Genomic DNA, 21,595 nt, shown 5'->3' with positions numbered 1-21,595 from the left:
TTATTCACTTAATTCCTTAGTGTCTGTGTGTGCTGTAATTACAACAAATTTCAATTATAGTGGAAGTCCAACTGTGGGGTAAATGGGATTATGGTAATTGTTAGAATGGAGAGGCAGGGAAAGAGGTTCCAAAGCTTTGAGAAAAGCTATCTGATCAAGACAGGATCAGTGCAGTCAGCTGCTAATTAAAGCAGACAGACAAAGGAAGGCAACCTGGCTGACTTTTAATGTAGGAGCTTCACCAACAGGCTTACACTACTCAGCTGGCATTTTGAAGACTGTTGAAATGTTTTGTTCTTTTGTCTCTAAGGAAAGAATAGAGAAACGGAAACTGACCTTCAACTCTATAAAAATGGGATGTAGACTCTTAAAAAAGGAAATAACTTTTTATAGAACAGGTATAATTGAAATTTGGAGCATAAATACATTCAGACTCACTTGTAGATAACCATTTACCTGGACATTTGGAAATTTCAAAGGCCTATCAATAGATGTCCTATTTATTCCAATCTGTTACAGGAACTGGAGAAGAGGGAAATATTTCTATAAATGTTCATATAAATACACTGAGTATTTTTTTAGGCTGATTTATGTTTTAACCTTTGACTTCCTCTAGGTGAGTTCAAGTTGGGGGCTTGGGGTGTACATGTGTCTAAACCATGCATACGTCCATATAGCCACCAAAAAGACAGACAGAACAAAACATTTCAGGCACACACAGTTAACCACTGTGCTTTTTTCTTAGACAAAAGATACTTTTCTTTTAATTTTTACATGTGACTTTTAAAATGTCCATGCCTGGATAGAGAGTCATAATGAAAGGTGATCGTTAGGCCTGTACCATTAGGTGGGCTTAGTTCCAAATAGGAAGCGCTACCCACTGGGTTTTGTTTGCAGAGTTTAATAAGGGAGTTGGATGGTGGTCAGTTAGACCTGGGTTGAATGTCTGCTCTTCTCTGGCTGGTGACCGGGAAGCTAACTGAGCCTCAATAGCTTTATGCATCAAACAAGGCTCATTCTCTGGGGCCTCATCTCTTGTCCAGCTAGTCCAGGCCCTCACTGAGAAAGTTTGGGACATCATGACTGTCCCTTCTTAGAGACCGTTTCCTAAGTGTACTGAGTTCTTTTTTGCTGTTTAATAGCAAAATAAAATATGAATATAAGCCCATGTACATATTAAAGTTTCATTGTAAAAACCGTGACTGACCTGGAAATATATAGCGACTGAAATGACTCCCACAGTTACCTCCTATTACTAGATTATCGATTTGCTCTGCACCTTCACAGACCTTATTCTGTAGAACAACAAGGACACTGAGAGTGGACACTACCCACGTTACTCTGCGATGTGCTTTAGCCTTCACAGTGCACTGCACATGGAGAGCTTTCCCATACCCATGTGCATATTCGCTTCAGTGGCCTCTCAGCATTCTGTAGTATGCATGTATCATCCTTTATTAACCATTTCCAAAGGGATAAACGTTTTTCTTTTTTAAATCTGTTAATAATGATAATAATTTTATATGTACCTTTGTATGTAAAAAGGTATTTCTGGGGCATTATTTTAAAAAATAGAATTTCTAGGTCAAAGCGGATACATGATTTTAAGTTTTGCAAATGCCACCCACTGTGTCAGTGACAACAGCCCTCGCTCATAGCACGAGCAGACAAAAACATAACAGGGAAACAATGGAAAAGACCATTGGGACAGTGTGTAAAACAAGGGAAAACCCTCAGAAAACATCAAAATAAAGACACAACAACTATCCAATAATTTAAAAAAAATAATGCAAATAAAATGAGATGATACTTTTCCTTAATACTTGCAAATTAAGAAAAAAAAAATAAAATTCAAGGTTGGCTAAATTGGAATAAACAGTCACCTAAATACTTTTTAGAAAAGTTTAGGGTATTTTAGAGAATTTGGATAATAGATTAAACCTAAAAATCTGTTATTTTCACCAAAAAGTACCCACTGAGGTGACAATGAGACCCACAGAAGCAGGAAGTGGTGGCAACATTCCCTGCTTTAGGCTCTGTAGACAGAAGGCACTCCCAGGGTGAAGCTGGGGCTTGTGCAGAGCTCAGCCGGAGAGCAGGGTGCTCCCCCAGAAAGGGCTGGGGAAGTGGGACCTCAGAGGGGAATCAGGAGCCAAACAGGTGCTGATGGAAATGGGGTGCCCACAAAGGATGGTTTTTGTATTCAGGTAAAATGGTTTACAAGGTTTATTTTTAGTTTCAAAGAGTGATATTAAATTTTTTAAAATTACAAATTAAAAAAAATAATAAAATAAAATAACAAATTAAAAATACTGCTTTGTAACAAGATTTCTTTCTTATTTTTACTTTAATTCAGTTTATACTATTCCATTTGTAAGTCTAGCAAGTATTGGCAATCAGGTCTAAGGGACTTTGAATAATGCTTAATCCCATTTATGAATGTAATTATTTAAATGCCTTCAAATGTTTTAAACTATGTTTATATGTTTTATTTACTTTTGAGGTAGTTTAATTCACTGTATTAAAAAAAAGAATGCCACAAATATTTATAAATTTTATATATTCAGAAAATGAACATTTAACTTTGGTGAACTTAATTTATCTGAGCCATTCTATTAGAGAGAATTTTTTGAAATTGATATTTGCAAGGCTTTTACTCAGATAGGTCAAATTCCCTTAAAAATTACAAATACCAAAGAACTATTGAATTTTTTTTTCCAAAGTTTTGTTACAGTCTTGCTACAAGGAAAAAGATCTATCTCAGGCCAATTCAAAGATCTATTTTGGGCATGTGTGCTTTTTAAAGTACGGCTGATAGACAATACCATGTTTGTTTCAGATGTACAAGATAAAGATTCAACATCCATGTACCTAATGATCAGATCACCTCCGTAAGTCTAGGAAGCATCTGTCACTGCAGAAAGTCATTATGATGTTACTGACTATATTCCTTGTGCTGTACATTAAACCCCCAGGACTTATTTATTTTATAAGTGAGAGTCTGCACCGGCTACTCCCCTTCATTTTTTTCACCATCTTCCTACCCTCCACTGTTCTGCAACCAAAAATTTGTTCTCTTTACCTATGAGTTCATTTCTGTTTTGTTTGTTTTTTCAGATTCCACATATAAGTGAAATCATACATTATTTCTCTTTCTCTGTCTGACTTATTTCACTTAGCATAATACCCTCTAGGTCCAACCATACTGGCGCAAATGGTAAGATTCCGTTATTTTTTATTGCTGAGTAACATGTCATTTTTCAAGAAGAATTAGAGATTCCATGTTAGAATAAAGAATAAATAAATTAAAAAGTCACTTAATGATTTTTAGACTCCTTGACTTGAGGCAAGACTGTTTAATGCCCCAAATAAGGTTCCTTTTAAGGTTGACAATCATCTGACGTTGATCTTAATTCTATTAAAATCCATTATAAATATCTTTAAGCATTTTTTCAAAGTCAAGAAAGCTAGTTGATTCCCAGAAAGGTACAAGTTATGATCTACAGATGCTCCGGCTTAGGTCAGCTTTGGGCCAGTTTTCTTTTTCAGTACCGTATTCCTTCACTCAGAAATGTTAAGACGAAGATTTTGATTATCTTAACTTTATTTATTTATTTATTTATTTTAAAAAATATATCTTCTTTGACTTCTGAGAGAGGAAGGGAGAGGGAGAGAGAGAGATAGAAACATCAGTGATGAGAGAGTCATTGATCAGCTGCCTCCTACACGCCCCCGACTGGGGACTGAGCCCGCAACCTGGGCATGTGCCCTGACCAGGAATTCAACCAAGATCTACTGGATCCTAGGTAGATGCTCAACCGCTGAGCCATGCCCAGCCGGGCTATCTTAACTTTTTAATACTGAATTCAGAAATTTCTGGGATTAAAAATATCATGCTTAGAAGCCATATTCTATGCTAAATGATGAAGACACAGGCAGGGTCCTTGGTGATGCTCCTGGAGCACCTTGGCCACTATGTGCAGGTGCTCAGTCAAGGGCTCCATTACATCCTTGCTTCAAAATCCAATGATAGATCCTGAATGCATTTTCCATTTTGCTTAATAGTCCTTGAAGGGCTTCAGGATTTTTCTGTATTTATAGGATTACACATTACTTAAGTTTATTTTAAATAAGATGCCATCAATCTTTAAATAGGTAAAATGGCTTCATCTTACTTGCAATAATAACTTATAAGGACCTTCTACCAAAAGGAAGAAGAGTCTAGAAGCAAATTACATTAACTCAGGCTTAGGAAATGTAGAAAATATCTCTATTATCTGAAAAAGTGAAATTAAAATAAAAGCAGAGTGGAGGCGGGACTATCTTCTTAGCTACTTATTTTAAGCCTTTCACAAATTAGTAGTGAAGAGAGATTGAAAATGCTTTCCTCACCCTTCATCACTGTAGAGAATTTATAGAATGATTTATATATTATGCTACTTACTTATTCCCAATTAACTGATTTATCAATGTCATTAGGACTTCTTTTCCCACCAAAAATGTTTTTAAGAACTAAACTGGGACCTCCAAGTTTGCTAAGGAATTTCTGGAGTCCATGGGCAGCTATGTGAAGCCCCCTTCCCCCATCCTTTGAGGAAGCGATGCCCTAAGATGCACAATTAGGTTCACTTTTAAGGAGCAGGTGGAGCACAGTCTTGAGGACGCAGACTCAGGGGCCGGTAGCAGGCTCACTTCTGACTCTGCGGCTTCAACTTGGACAAGGAGTTTACACTCATTTTGTAATGATCTTCATTATACAATAAAGGAAATAATATTTTTAAAGGAACATCTCAGATGTGATTGTGAGGGCATGCCAAAGTATATTTCAAGCTTGTGGCTATGGGACAGTATTTTAGAAAGCCAAAACTAGATTGCCTCATGGTGGTGATATTTCGTTAGAACCTAGCCAGGAAATGAATGTTTAGTTAAATATTATTAGGATAATCACAAAGGTCAACACACATTTGTTTTATCTGTTAAAAGTAAGAGGAATCAATGTCACCTAGATAGGTAATTTAAATTTCTCAAACATACCTTTTATCTCATTAAAACCTATCCAAAATTAAACACAGACTTATCAGAGATGCTAGATAGTTCCTTAAAGAGCTCTAAGTTGCAGCATTAAAAAGTGTTCAGCTTCTGATCAATTTGGAGATAGTTACCTTAGGAGATAAAGTTAGTGCCCAGTTATACAGCCCTGACAGCCACAGGAATCTCAAAAGGAGCTGTGTTATTTCCTTGCATCCTTAAAGGACACTACAGAGGATCCCAATGATGGTGTTCACCTGCTCCACCACCTCACCTGGCTTTCTCTCCCCTCTCTAAACTGATCCTCACTTGCTGCACAGAAGTTCTTTTTGTTTGTCTCACTACTACTTCACCAAAAATGTGAGGCCCTTTAGTCTACTCCCTCCCCACCGAGTTCTTATTGTGCTGGTCAGTGGCAGGCAGGTCATTGTAAGCTAGTGAAGGCCAGATAGACTGTGGTTACCTGGAGAGCCTTGGCTGAGAGAAAGCAGCTCCGGTGGCTGTTGCACCCCAGAAACATTTCCATTCATTCATCGATCCATTCATTCATTCATTCAACAGTCATTACTGGGTGCCTACCTTTCTAGCACTTTGGTATCCTGGGAACCAAGCAGACAACCACCAGTGCCTTTATGGAGCTTACATTCTTTTGTGAAGAGACAGGTAACAAAGAAGCCATGAACTTGATTTTTAATCAGTACACCTGTGTGAGCAGATAGTGCGTGCTAGAATGAGAAAGGGAGGCTGGGAAAGGGGACTGGAGGTGCAGAGTGGGGAGAGTTGCCACCTAAAGTTGCATGCTGAGGAAGGCCTCCTTGAGAAGGTGCCATTGGGCAGAGACAAGGTGAGTAGTGGGTCATGTGGGCAAGAGCCTTCTGGGCTGAGGGAACTTGAGTGCAAAGACCCTGGCAAGGAGCATGCCTGCTGTTCTTTAGGGACAGCGAGGAGGCCAACGTGGCTGGAGCAGATGAAGAGAAAGAAGAAGAATAGGGCAGATTCAGAGAATTAAAGGGGGTGCAGGTCAGCAGGCACTGGTAGGTCATTTGAGGATGTTGCCTTTCCCCTGAATAAAGCAGGAAGCCACTGGAGGTTTACTATGATTTGCCTTAAGTGTTACAGGATCTCCCTTGCTCTCATTGGGAACTCACTGAAGGGAGTTAGCGTGAAGGCTGGAAGACCAGTTTGCTGATAATTACAGTTGTTCAGGCAAAAAGTGCTGGTGACTCAAACCCAATGGTATCAGTAGAGCTGATAAGAATAGTCAAATGCAGGAGAGATTCTGAAGGCAGAGCCGGAGGGATGTGCTCCTGCCCCAGATGTGGGCTGTGAGGGAATGAAGGACCTTCAAGTTACAGGGTCAAGACAGTGGTAAGCATAAAGTCGCTGTCATCTGATGGGGAAGGAAGGAGATGGGTGGAAAATGTGGGTCAGGAGGTGAGGTAGGAAGTGAAATTTAGGTTTGGACATGCAAATTGTGAAATATTCGTTAGACGCCTAAGTGGAGTTGGAAGCAAGCAGCTGAGTCTATGAGTTTGTAATTCAGGAGAGAAGACCGAACTCAAAGTATAAACTCTGCATATAAAGTCATGGGAATTGCTGTGATTGATTGTTGCTCTGTAATCTGATTTTTGCTTAAAAGCCAAAAGTTCCTATTTCTTATATGAAACTTTCTACATTATAAGAGAATTGACAGACTGCGTTTTCCAGAAGTGTCTTGGATCCCACTGCTTTCCCAATGCCTTTCCCAGGACCTGCCCGCTCCAGCTGGAAACTCGTGCTATGTCTCAGTTCCAGCTAACTGAGCAAAATAATCACTCTGATCTTCCCCCAGGGAAACTGCAGAAGCCTTTCGGTTCTCCCCGATGCGATGGAGAGAACTGTGCTTGCCCGGGTGCCTGAAACTGGACTCGGGTTTAAATTCTTAGAAGAGTTGGCCCCTAGTCTTTCGACAGCTTATAAACCATTTTCCATCTTTGAAGAGCGTCTCTGCTGTCATCCCTGCTGTGCTTCAGCCTTTAAGGGAAACTTTTGTCTCTTCATATTTCCTTGTGAATTACCCAGCACATCACAACCCAGCAGTGTCGGCAGAACCATGTACCAGTGCAGGCTGGATGGCAGGCAGGGATGATGGCAGGGACCCTGTGAACACTCTTCTTGCCACTCCCTCTCTCACCTGGGCTGTCCACGGCCTCAGCTAGCCATGGTCCTTCTCTTTTGGAAGAACGCTGATTTGCGGGAGTGGTATCAATTCTTACGTAAAATGTATATATAAGTTTTGTCTCCATCGTATTGTTTTTTCTTCTTCCATCCCCAACTTTTGTCTGCCTTTGCGTCAACTCTTTCCTTCACCCCCCTCGGGTCCCACGTGCTACTGCTGTATGGAGGCTGGCAGCTCCCAGTGCCTGTGCCTCCCCTTCCCGCCCGGGCTTCCCGGACGCACTTTACAGCTCCGTGTGCTCCTAAGGAGGTGAAGGGAGCTTTCTTTGTCAGACGTTGCACACCAAGAGATGGCACATCCACTCAGACCCAGTTATGTAGGAAATAATTTTAGGACTTTAGAAGACAGGGGCTCAGATTGATTATCTCCAAGCAGTTTGAGTTAAGCACCCTGCGTGCAAGACTGTGACTGCCCCCCCTCAGTGCAGGCTTCTCACGTTGGTGGCTCTGCACTGCTCTCTTTCTGGGTTCCTGTCTTAAGTGCTCAGTTTATACCAAGTAGAGAGAAAAAGAAAACACCAGCTAAAATGAACTGCGTAAGGAATATGGAAATTATACCCATAAACCTGCCCTTTTCAATAAGCAAATTTGGGTTGTGCGTTTTTTATGCTGAGTGGCTAGCTCACAGATGAGCTCTTCTAATGACAGTGTGTACTGAGCCAGAGTGAACCCAGCTCGAGGCAGCCCTGGAAGCATCCGTTCAGTTTTTTGTCACTTTAGGAATATTAGGTTTTCTCATAAACAAGTATTCATTTTCCCTACTGGAATACAATGTTGGTTCTTTTGAGTGACTATAAAGATATGAATTTCTAGCCTACATTTTCATTGATAAACTGAGTTTATTAACACTTCAACGTAAAGGTCTGTGGGAGGCTTATTAAGGATGTACTCAAAGTGCCCAGATATTTCCATACTTCCCCGAGCCCTCCCCGTGCACACCCAAGGGATTTGGCAATCGTGAGTTTTAAAATCCTCTAGAGCATGGGTTATACGGAAAATTTGTTTTTATTTCTTTCTGGGTTTATAGAATGCTGATTTATAAAATGTTAAGACTCTGCTAGGTGAAAGTAGCAGAATTCCAACTTGAGCTGGCCTGGAAAAATCTTGGGGTATCTCTCAGAATAGAATATAGATTAAATAACCAGCCATCAGAATGTTCAGGGTGCAACCAAATCTTGGTAACAGCAGCAACCAACCACACAAATACTGTCAGAACTCTCTCCATCGCTTATTCCTCCTGCAGGCTACACCCGGGTGCACTCTCTCTCCCTCCCTCTCTCTATCCCTATCTCTGCCTCTGTCCCTATCATTTCTACCTCTATCTCTATCTCTATCTCTATCTCTATCTCTATCTCTATCTCTATCTCTATCTCTATCTCTATCTCTATCTCTATCTCTCTCTCTCTCTCTCTCTCTCTCTCTCTCTATCTCTATCTCTATCTCTATCTCTATCTCTATCTCTATCTCTACCTCTCTCTCTCTGTCTCTATCTCTATCTCTATCTCTATCTCTATCTCTATCTCTATCTCTATCTCATCTCTATCTCTGTCTCTATCATCTCTGTCTCTAATCTCTATCATCTCTATCTATCTCTATTTCTCTCTCTTTCACTGAAGATAAGTTTTCTTCCCATGGTTGAAACTTTGCCACTGAGAACTTCTGAGTTTTCTATTTTACAGCATCAGTTACCAAAAAGAGACTCATCTGAACTTTCTTGGTGACAAAAAGCAAAAGAATTATAAGATAGGAACCTATGGATCTGGCTTTGCTCAGCTTCCCATTTTTAAATCTCTGTGCATGTGTGTGTGTGTGTGTGTGTGTGTGTGTGTGTGTGTGTGTGTGTGTGTGTGTTCAGGGTGGAGGAGTGAGAGGGATGGGGTGGGACAGGGTTTAGAGAGGGCATATAAAATCTTGACAGCTTTAGAGGAGAAACTATAGAGAAAAAAACTTCAAGAGAAGCAATATGTAGGAGGTGGGGGACATAAAAGGGCAAAGGCGTGGGGCAGGTGGTCATTCTTGGAGAGCTGCCAGGCGCCCCATCAGGGTGCACCCAGAGGCAGTGGCCCTTGCTGGATTTTGTAGAGGACACTGATGCTTCACGTTTATGTAACTTCCTACAGCACAAGGTTAGTGGGGGTGGGGACTGCAGTTCATCTGAGTGACAAGCTTGATTTCCTTTCCACCAAGACCAGGAGCTGGAGTAAAACACACAAAGGGTAGCATTCGGAGTAGGAAAGACACCACTTTTTTGGTTTATTTATTTATTGGTTGGATTTGTGAACATGTTCTGTAGCAAAATTACTAGGTCTTATTTTTATTCTTGTTCTTTAAGCCGTAGTTGGGTACCAAGGACTTACCAATAAGCCCTTCCCAAACATAAGCCCTGTCAGCACAATTGAATGTTTGCTGTGCTGAGCAGAAAATTTCTAATAATATGGCTGAACATATGCAGGACTATTAGTTTCTGGGCTTTGAAACAGTCATTGCTGGAGGGTTTCCTACCTATATAGGACATTTAAGGTAATCACACTCTCAGTGGCTGCACAATAAATGCTTTTACTCTATTATACCACTTCTGTTACTTCACTGCTCACACCCTCTCCTTTTAAATTCATGGGATTTTTTTTTCCCTGTAAAGATGGTTTTTAAGATTTCAGTGTTTACCATTGCTTTTACTCTTAATTTGATTCATTGCAAATATTGAGCACTTGCCAGCTTACCTCTTAGTAGTAGCACAGTGTTCAGTATTGAGATATTAATCCATGTATGTAAAAGGCAAAGAGAGTTACCCACAGGCCCCCTGTAGCAAATGTCTGAGCTGGGATTCAAACTCAGTATGTGTGACCCTAAAGTCCATGGTCTCTGTCTAAAAAAAAGGAAAATTGCCTTCACTCCCATTAGCCCAAGAGACACATTTGTTTTCCTATCATTTTTGTAATGCAAAGTGTTTATTTTTTATTATTTTTATTTTGTTGCGGCCATGCTCTATAGCTTGAATTTCCACCGAATCCAGTCCCAGGCCATTATAACCCCATTTGCTAACATCCTCTGTACTAGCTTTATGATAGCATGTTAATTTTATGTACTGCAACTTCCCTAAGGAATTTTCTAATTTTGAACACTTATCTTGATTCATCATGACATAAATGTGAATAATGATAATTAGCATGCGTGATTCCCACATTTTAAATATATCCTAAAGATAGAGCTCTTTAAGCGTGATTGCTGGGTCAAATTATGTGAACGTTTCAGAGAGTTTTTAACGTGTATGGTGAAAATATTTTTTAGAAGAGTTACAGTGTTTTCAGTATAACTAGCAAAAGCATTGTATTAAAGGTGATTTTTTTTTTTTGCATGTTAAATGAGCAGGTACATCTTTTCAAATTTAATGTTGCCCTTTAAAAATAGTTTAAAATAGATTCGTAGCCAATCCCAAATGGAGAAATATGGGGACAGTGACCACAATTATCTGTACCTTTCCCCTTTTCTTTAAAAATGCAAAACCTTTCCAACATGTAAAATTACAAACTGTGCACATTTTGTTCTGTGGAAAATGAAGAGCCTTACAGATTCTGAGCACTGTGTAGTAACGTCAAGTCAATGAGGTTTTGCCCCTGTGTTGAAATCCTTAACTTAGTTGCCTAAATCAGCTTGATACCTTCATTGCCCAATAATTCGACCCATCTCTTGTGGTAAACCATAGTATCATTTTGACAGATTGAAGACTATTTTAGGTAGAGGAGTATAGCAGACCAGCTAACCCTATCAATTCATGCAGTTAGATATGACGTCTTTGTTTTTCTCTCTATTTTAACTATCATCTGAATTTGATTTATTTTGATTGCTTTGCTTTATTTCCTATTAGGTGTTTGCCAAACTACTGTGAACATGGAGGAAGCTGTTCTCAGTCCTGGACTACCTTCTATTGTAACTGCAGTGACACCGGTTACATTGGCCCCACCTGCCATCACTGTGAGTAATTCATGGTTTATCCACAGTAGAATGGGCAAACATCCAGGAATACCATTATTACCTTCAGGATGTTGTCAGCATGGGGCAGGCACTTTTTACTCTCAGTCAACATGTGTTTCTTGAGATAATACAAATGCCGAACATTGTGGTGGTCATGGAGGGCACATGGATGTAAGCCATATTCTCATGGAGTATATGGTCTACCAGGAAGATGGACTGGAAATGGGAAATGTTGAGGTAGAGGCAAGGCAAGGTGCTACAGGTGCACAGAGGGGAGGTATTAAGTCAACTGTGTTGTCTTTGTGGGCTTAGTTATACTGTGATAAGCAACCCAGCATCTCAGTGGCCTAAGTAGCCAGCAGTTGTGCCATGCTCACCACACATAGACAGAGGGCCCTCTTTCACATTGTCTTCATTCTGGGGTGTTGACAGAGGCTCCATCATCTGAAAGTTTGCCATGGCATGAAGAAGGAAACACAGGGAAACATGTGCCAGTTTTAAAAATCTTCTACCTCTAAGTGGCAAACATTATTTCCACTCACATTCACATGGGCACACCTAAATTCAAGAGGGAAGGAGAGCTACCTTATCATGAGATCTGACAGCAGAACCAACATATTGGTGATAACATATGACCACATGTCAGTGTTTGGGCGGCTTTAAATAGAAAGAGTGAGCTGAACTTGCAGTGGGACTATGTTAGGGAAAAAAGCAAAGAAGAAACTGACTATGCAAGTAGTTTTGTTGCTGAAGGACTGGGTAGGTGGAATTTCTCCATCACTACTGGGAGTGAGGTTCTTGCGATATCTTGAGAAAAGGACTTTTCTAAGACTCACACTGAGAATGAGTGGTTTTTATTTGCGTGGAATTATATTTCTCAGTTTCCAAAGTCCCATTGTCTTTTAATGGGTCCTAGAAAATATGCAGCTGGGGGCTCATTAGATCTGAAATCACTGCTGGTGTCCAAAGTTTCTGTTCCATGGTGGAGTTGAGTCTGATGTAGCATCGGGCTATATTCAGTCCATCAGTACATTGTGTGGGTTGCACACGGTCATGAGTCATGTGGGCAGTGCAGCGGAGCATGACCCCTGCAACAGGAGTCCCAAGAGAGCAAGAGAGCTAAGAGCACAAGAGCAAAGAGAGAGAACTTTCTTTGTTCAGGAGTTATGTATCTCAGATTTTCTGCCCTTGCAGTGGCCACACCTATTTTGGCCACCGATCTGCTCCCAGGTGTGACTAATAGAAAAGCATCTTTCCACATCACCCAGACCTTACTAGGCATGAATCTATTGTTCAGTCCCTTCCCCCAGTGATCTGCAGGGAACAGACTTGGAGAATGTTATCTGCGGCTTCCTGGCAAAGCTGTATAAATGGCATGCCTGTATTATCTAGTCTCTCCCTTTCATTCCAGTTAAATAATAACCATGTTAGTGTAATGATATCAGTTTCACATGGCTGGAGAGTGCTGACAGTGAGGAGAAGCCTAGGACAGGAAGCAGGGAATGAGACAGGCTAGTACACACTAAGAATAAGGGGTGAAGGTGAAATGTCAGTGCATAGCATGAGCCTTGATTTCTATAGTTTTACAGTCTTCTTGGGGTCATCAAACAAAAATGCATGATGATATAGAGAAGGCTTGTCATTTAGAGAATTGTATGCCAAACTATGTGAAATAAACTCTAAGTGCATTTGAGAAATACATAATCAGAAGGTGCTGGCATTAGTTGTGGGGAATTTTATGGAAAATGTGAAATTTAAAAATGATATAAAAGTTAGAGGAATGGGAAAAGGACCCTATAGAAAGATGTAAGAGCCATTCAAAGGCCGGAGCTGTCCAGAGGACTACAGCAAGACAATCCCTGAGGCAGCTCTCGCCAGTTTTCCATAAGTCTCTTCTCCTGCTGGAATGGCCCTCAGGAGTGCAGAGGGGGATAGTAGATGAGAGCTAGGCTGAAGTAAGACTCTGATGTAGAATGAGCGCTATCAAAGTTCTCATCCCTGAAGACCCCTCAGCCATTCTGTGCCTTCTTCTGTGCCTGGTAATGTGGCATTAGCCAATGATGCCCACAGAGAAGTTTAATCACATCTGAGAACAAATAGCCCAATGGCCACCATGGGATGGTTTTATTATTGCTATTAGTTGTCTGGGGAAACAGTAAATACCGTCTTGCTCTATAATAAAATATCTTATTTAAAATTTTTATTAGAAATGTGGAACAGTGTAAAGAACAGTAGACTGAGATTGGATTTAAACTTTGCCTAGTTCTTGTACTTGAACAAGTACATGATTTCATTTCTCCAGAGCTACATTTCTTCACAGATCCTATGAAAAAAAACTGAAAAAAATTTTATGCTAAAATTACATATTTTATTTAAGGTTCCCAATAAATACTAATCTATAAGTGTTGAGTCTGGTTTCAGAAATTTTATTTCTAAATAGCCAAAAATAACATATACAAAAAAACATTGTAGAGCCTACAGGGTTTGGCAAAAGTAGATTTACAGTCATGAGTATGTGAAGCACAATTTATTCTTGTATTATTATTTAGTGATTATTGTACTACTTCCCATAGGAACAACTGTAAACCTACTTTTGCACCACCCTGTGTATGGGATGATCCAGATTGTAATGCCAATGCTCTTGTAAGAAGCACAGAGGCAACCAGAATGGCCTTTAATTTAATAGTGAGACAAGCCCAGTCGGGCGTGGCTCAGTGGTTGAGTGTCAACCTAGGATACAGGTGATTGGGGTTCGATTCCCGGTGAGGGCACATGCCCCGGTTTCAGGCAGCAGCCAATCAATGACTCTCTCATCATTGATGTTTCTATCTCTCTCTCTCCCTCTCCTTTCCTCTCTCTGAAATAAATAAAGATTTTTTTGGGGAAAAAAAGTAATAATAGACAAGATCATTTAATTGGAAACTACCTAATTTTTGGCCAAATCTCATGCCATCATTTCTATGAGCTTTAGAGCTTATTCTATTCACTTTTTCTAAAGCAATTTAACAATATTTTAAGGAGTTAATCTCTATGAATTTGTTTCTTTTTTAATATTCTCCATCCATCAGGTTAAAAATAGAATATTTTTAGCTTTAAGAAAACAAAATTGATAGAACACTGTCAAGCTGATGAGCTGAACAGTCAACAGACCAAGCTTATCAGTAACATGCTTTCTCACCACCTTCTAATTCCCCTTCCTGTGAAACTGCTCAGTGCTCACAATGTGAGCAGCAGCAACAATAACCCCCCCGTCTCCTTCTGGAGACCCAGCCAGGACAAAGCAGGAACACTGGTGTGATTAAGAGGTTTGACAGGCACACTTTGGATACCTGTGCAATTTAGGAATCTGTCTTTCGTCTAACTCCCTGCCCCACCCCCACCCCTAATTGGGTAAGGATTATTGTTTTGAGTCACTTGGTAAGCCAAGTGAATGAGACTGTGCTTTCATGCTTTTAGCAAGCACATGTCCCACATGTGGGACATCAGAGATGCAAGCGGTCAAAATAAAGAAGGCAACTCATGGGACACCCTCCTGTGAAAACAAGTCAAGCAAGTTCAAGATTCTGCTCTTGCGGAAATGGCAGTGTCCTTGGTTTGTTGGGGCATATTTTCTTTGATCAATCATTTACAATCAGAACAGTAAGTGTAAGGTCTTCAGAATTTTTAAATTGATAATTTATTGAGTGTTCTCTTAGTCTTTTGTCCTTTCAAGCTCTTCAGGGTTAGTTTTATTGTTTCATTATTGGTTCTTTCCAGTGAATGTGAACCAATAAGGCTGACTTACAACAGATAGAATAAACTTATTTAGCCCTGTGCATCTGGGTGAGCTGAAGAAGTGTCCCATGGACTCTCTGAGAAGTTACAAAACCAGTTATGAGTATTTAGACACAGCAGGCTATTGTTGAAAGTAGATATATCATCAGTCCATTTCAATTTTCTTTCCCCCTTACCTGATGACACATAAAAAACTTGGGTATGCAAGTTAGGTTACTTTTCAAATACACCTTGTTCAAAACCACCTATTTTATGGAAAAGATGATGAATGTGTGGGCAATTCTTATTCAGTCTGTGGCAGCTTCCCCATTTGAGGAGAAAACATGAGATTACTGCTTACCCCATGAGCTTCCTTTGAACACTATTATATTATGACTGCCCATTGCTTTTGGCTAGAAATTTTTTTGTCTAAGTTGTATCCTGTCCTCCAGAATAGTAGCCAAAGGTAAAACAACATTAGCAGCTCAAGTCAAGCCTTGGCCACCTAAGGAACATTCAAGGCCTTTAGACCACAAGACACAGTTACCACGGGTTTTAGTTTTATACAGTGTGCAAGTTTAGAAGTTGTGTATTTAAAGCCAAACTTCTAAGTACTCGGGGTATGTTTTGGTCCTGGTATATCGTGTCTACCTTATTAGAAATCCAAGTTAAGATTGAAAGGTGTTTTTATTATGGGAGCTTACTGTACAGATCCATCTATAACATCCTGGTAAACTGAGATGGGTGTCATTACCATCTTTATTTTATGGATGAGCACATTGAGGCCCAGAAAGAATATATAACTTCCTCCAGATCACAGGGCTAATAAGTGCTGGAGCTGGTACTCTGATGGAGTGAATCAGGAGGCAGATGTCAGATGCTTAGGCCCTATATCTGATTTCCTTCCTCAAACAAATAAGACATTTGTAAACCACTGTGTATGAACTTAGTGACGGGGCGTTCATGACATTCTTCATATTGTTATAGACACACTATGACATTGCGATGCCCTAAATGAGCATGCAGTTCTAGAAGACAGTTATGAGAAAGATTTGTGTCCTAGGATAATCATCACATTATCATTAAAGTAAGTAGATGCATTAGGGTTTGAAGAACAGCTAACAGGACAGACATAAGGACTAGGAAAGCCTACTGAGAACAGAGAGACTGGCCAGAGCCAAGACCTGATGGTAGGAATATATATGCTATGTTTTGGCACAATGCAGATGTTTGCCTGGCTCAAGAGAGGAGCGATGGATAGCTTTATTCATTCCTGAAGCCCAAATGGGACCCCTATAAATCATTTTTCCCTAAGGGAAATCTGAGTACACTTTCCATTCTGACCAGAGCTTTTCACATGTTATACAACTGCCTATAAATACCACCTTAATGATTAAGTCATGAATAGTCCGTTAAATCACGCTTTTGTTTTTATTTAACCATTTTAACGTTTTCCTTTTTTGAGAGGAGGGACTCTGTGTTTTTCCCAAGTATATGTTATTATAACCAACCTTTTCAGTGAGCATCTTCGTGTTATTATTTTTAACCCCACATGTCCTATTGTTTTCTTGAACTAGCCTTAGAAATGGCATCACTGAGTCAAAGATTATGAATAGTTTTAAGGATCCTGATTCATATTGCCAACTTGCTTTCTTAAAACCTTGCTACAATTTATACTCTGATCAATATTTTCTGACATCTTGCCTTACCTTCTCTGTTTGACATGTACTTTTACTAAAACATTTGCATATCAAAGTGGAAATTATAATTGACCGTCATGGTGAGTTCCAGATGAAGCAGGGTTTTGATTTTCAGAAGACGTGTACAATAGGAAGAAGATTGTTTCCACAGAATTTTATTTTATCAAACTATAAGTACCTTCTGAAAGCACATGTGGCATCAGTAACTATGTACTTGATTATACTTTCACAGTGAGTGCAATACATGATACAAGTACTTATTTATTACCCATATGTCTCCTATTGAGTGGGACGTCCCTTGATCTTCTCACTAGCTCTGTGTGGTGACATTCACATGTGCCCTCTTCAGGGCCTCATCACCATTCCTCAGCTTTGCTAATCCCTTCCACAGTGCAGCCTCTCTGACATCCTGATAATGCCTTTCAGCTCACTTTTCAGCTTGGCAAGAGGATGTCAACTTTCTTTCTCTCTTAAGCCTGATATAGTGCTTCTCCCATCGGGCGGTCAATATCCAGGTATTGATTGGAAGCATATCAAGTCGTCTGGCTATCACACCCTACAGCAGTCATCACAGAGGGATCACACTTTTGCTATTTCAACAGTAGGTAAATGGTCCTCTAACTGCATGGCATTTTAGGGTTGGAACAAAAGGTTGAAGGGGGGGGATTTCACTAATAAGTGGGTTTATTTGAAAGCATCACTCATATCCCTTAGCTTGGGTCAACTCATATTCTAAAATTATTCTATGGGTTTCCTGTTAAGATGTAAATAGATGTATCTTCATTCTTAACTCTGAATGTCATCAGCAGATGTTCCCAGCTGCAAGTAGACACCTAAAAAGAACAGAAAAGTCAGTAATGAATTGTTGAGGCCATACCCTTGTTCATTTTATGACACTAACTGCAGATTTTTGTGTCACCATTATTTTTATTCATGTTAACCCTTTATTGTGACTATAAACTCTTTTAGGGAAGGGCCTATGTCTTATTTATATTTTTACTAACTGTTTCCAAAGGTTGATGACATAGAGGCCATGTCACATATTTGGTGAGACAGATAATTAAATGGAAAGAAGTATTTTGGTGTGTTAGACGGGGACTACATATGGACAGGGTGACGTTGAAATCGTCCCTGTGCCTCCAGCCCCTGTCTAATCCCTGGCACAGAGTAGAAACGGGCTGTTTGCTATGCACACACATAGGTAAATGAGATATATGCACACAGTTATGTCAGGTTAATGGGGTAAGTGCACTGTCAATTTCTGGGGAAGGTGAGGAAGTTTCTAGAATAATTGACCTTTGAACAGAGACATGAAAGATGAGAAAGAAAAAGAGCAAGGAGAGGGGAGAGTGAGCAGCAGGCACAAAGGCAGACGGGCGTGAGGGTCCTGCAGCAAAGACATAGCTTTGAGATGCCCAGCAGAGCTGGAGGAGACCCGACGGGGAAATGGAGGGAGGCGCAGAGGCAGAGAAGGAGGCCGGACTAGACATAAGCTGAGAGGCGCTTGCTTCTTGGCTGGACATCTAGAAGCAGCCGCAGTTTGTTCATTTAATTTTAATGCTGGAATTGACTTGCTGATATTTATTTTGTTGTTTGCTTTTTTGTTTATCGGTTTCCTTTTAGGGCTATAACTGTGATGTTATTGTTGAGCATGCACTAAGTTGGAAGGTGTGGATGCAAGAGAGAGATACTGGATGCTATTTGCAATTGTGTGGGTAGCAAATAATGAGAATCAGAGCAAGTTAGAAAGATGGGCTATGACTTGAAAGACATATCTAAAATTGGATTAACTCTTGAAGACAAATCAAGCACAGCAGAGAGAAGGATGCCTGTTAGGTTTTAGCTTGGAAAAGTTCCTGACTGAAGGATGTGGTGACTAAGTTCTGAGCTCCGTCTGGGCCTGGTGGTCAAATGTCAAATCTAGGCCAACAATTTACAAGACTTATAACCTAGGGAGGGTTATATGAGCTCTATGTGCTTTACTTTCCTCATTTGTGATATAGGCTAATAATAGCATTGACCTAGCAGGAGTATCATGAGCATTTAATAAAATAATCCCTGTAAAGTATTCAGCTGGTGCCTGTCAAGTGCTGTAGTCAGTTCAGTTTGGGGCATGGAGTTTGCATGGAGAGACAGAGGTGCCCACTGTGCAGAAGCAGCTGGAAAGCCCCAGCACAGGTCCAGGTGAAGGTCAGAGTCCCTGGGTATATGGTTGCTGAAGCCTTTTGAGTCGATGAAGTCAATGAGACATGGTAGGCCAAGGGTGGAACCTGCAATGCCACATTTTAAGGGGTTCAAGAAGATACAACTGAGACCCAGCTAACAAGGAATGGCAAGGGAGGCAATTAGAACCAAAACAAAGCTGAAACCTAAAAGCAGAAGGAAGAGTTTCAGGAACAGATTATTAACAGAAATGTCCAAATGGCATCCCCAAATGACACATAAAGACGAGTCCATCAGTGTGGTTGGTAATTGTTGAATGACTAGACAGGTATTTAAAAAAGAAACTGGAGGAAAAACCAATAAGGGAAAGAAAGAGACCATTTTCTTATACAGGTGACCCATGACTGTGGCGGTATTGGGATGTATTGGAAGTTTCTGCTCCAAGAGAATTTGCTAACTGGTGATTATCATAGCTGTTGTCAGGGTGAAGTGATTCAAAACTATTACCTGCCTTGATATGAGTGAACTCCCCTTCAGGAGAAAAGACCAATTCCCATTAGTAAACAAGCAATGCAAGGCAGTGTGTGTTTGCATGCATGCTACTGGCTGCAAGGTGGTGGTTACTCATTGAGGGGAGAAGTCAGGGCAGGCCAAGCTGAGTGTGAAAGATCCTCAAAGGACTGACCAGGACTGAACACAGGGCACAGAAGTCTCGGGAGAAAATCAGTAAGGGAGTTAGGTAAGAATGAGCACAGAGTGTTTGAGTTTCACTCAAGGTGCTTGCCTGAGAAGGGAATGAACATTCTTTGAGCTCCTTTCAGTGCGATTCACTGTACTCAGGGGTTTAGATAAATCATCTCAGTTTCTGAGACTCCCTTACATTCTTTGCTGTCATCTTATTTCACTATGGCAATTCTTCAAACACCGGGTCTTCACATACACAAATCTCTTGACCAGAAAGAATCCTTATCACTTTCATGGCCTGAGTCACTCTGTCAACTGGGAGGAGCCTGACCCAGGTCTTTGCTCAACATGGCTTGCCCCTGCTCCTGCAGCATCCGCTCACAGAGGACTCATATGCCACAGTAAAGTTGAATGTTTGGTTCTTGGTTTCCTTTCAGAACTGCAAAATTTTTGTGCATTCCTTTCTGTATATCTGGCATCTACAAACACATAGTAGATCAATAAACACTCCTTTATAGCCAAAATGCTTAAAACCACAGAGCTGTGGAAGGGGGATTTGAACTCAGTTCTAGATGGCTAGAAAGCTTCCTCATCACATTACCACATCTCTAAGTGGAAGAACAAATACTTTTAAATATATTATGGAGCATGGTGGGATTTAAAAACAAAACTGATGCAAAAGCTTATTATCAGAGAGAGGAAAGAATGAAAGGTATATTCTCACCTCTGATTGGTTTTCTTCCTTTTGAACATATCTCAACCATTTAAGAGTTTCACACAGTTGTTTCCTATGTGTTAATTTGTTGTATTTGTTCTTTCCTTCCTTCTTCTCAAACCCCTTTTCCCTCTTTAATTGAAACTACGGTAAAGCTAACTTCAAATGCATTGCGTTGACAGAGTGCAAGAAACATAATCACAAGCTCTGGCTTTATTCCAAGTCCTTAGAAGCAACAAAAAAAATCCCCAAATATGAGAGAATATCATTAACTGGAGATGATTTAATTGTTGATGTTGCCTTCCTTTAGAGAACCATTGATATTTACTTTGAACACCGAGCAGAAACAATGAGCATTTATTTCTACTTTCAATCAACAGAAGACTAATTACCACAGAAATACAAAGCTCCAGTGTGTCTCTGAGTTAGAAGTAATCTAGGCTGGATACATACATATTAAACTCAATACATGAACACACGTCTTCCATCTGTGCCTCAGCTGTGGATTCAGAATGATCTATGTTATATTTATAGCTTTCTGGTCTTAGACAAATAACTTTTTTCAGCCTCGGTTACTTGATCTCTAAAATAATAACTCATTGAAATAGTTACTGTGTGGATTGGAGGAACGAAATGGAAAATATCTAGCATAATATTTGGGATTTGGCATTTCTTTGTTAAATGGTATCTCTTATATATTTAAAATTATGTTTTTGAAAGTTTAGGGACATTTTTCATGTAAGAGATGTTTAATAATTTATCTTCCTATACTACCAAATTATTTAGATCTCGGAACACTTTTTATACTGTAGATTACAGAATTAATATTAGGAATTGCCATCAGAGGAAGAGCTGAGAGGAACTATGTCATGGGAAGAGGGCCACACAGGGCTCAGGAGTTCTGGGTCAGATCTGGCTCTGCCACAGTGACCTCAGCAAGGCACGTGGTTCCTGTAACTCATGTTCTTCAGGGGACAATGCAGGTTAGACATAGACTATACGTGGTCCCTAAGGAAGATGACTTTGATATGCTCTGGAGGAATGAATCAGAATGAGCATGTTGGTTCACTGGGGTGTGTTATAATCACACTGCATGGTTCCCCCTTTTCCTCTGTGCTGTTTTCTAATGTTCTAGCTCAGAATAATATTTACATCTACCACTTAGCCCAAGTCTTATCTAAGGCTTAGAAAACAAGCAGTGCTCTTTCTCACTATTACCTCAAATAACCTTTAAAAGTAAACATTTTAGAACATCAGAGGAGCTTTGTAAGGATCACCAATGTGTACAGCTCTTGCATCTTGCCCTTGCAACATTGGGTTAAGTTAAATCACTGTGGTTTTCATTTGGAATGATCAAGTCAAA

General features: G+C 40.1%; 1 protein-coding gene across 3 annotated transcripts in view; it reads left to right on the top strand.

Annotated features, from left to right (window-relative positions):
- CNTNAP5 (contactin associated protein family member 5) overlaps window positions 1-21,595 on the top strand; it is a gene marked incomplete at its 5' end in the record, with an annotated part of 726,412 nt that overhangs the window by 427,963 nt on the left and 276,854 nt on the right. For all 3 annotated transcript variants that reach the window (XM_081142435.1, XM_081142434.1, XM_081142436.1), the window contains one exon: window positions 11,111-11,217. In XM_081142435.1, the coding sequence (XP_080998561.1) occupies window positions 11,111-11,217 (107 nt within the window). The remainder of the gene's footprint in view (window positions 1-11,110; window positions 11,218-21,595) is intronic.

Source organism: Miniopterus schreibersii, assembly GCF_964146895.1.
Source record: "Miniopterus schreibersii genome assembly, chromosome: 7".
Lineage (NCBI taxonomy): Eukaryota > Metazoa > Chordata > Mammalia > Chiroptera > Miniopteridae > Miniopterus > Miniopterus schreibersii.
Note: the sequence above shows the minus strand (reverse complement) of the source record. Positions and strands in the feature narration are given on the sequence as shown.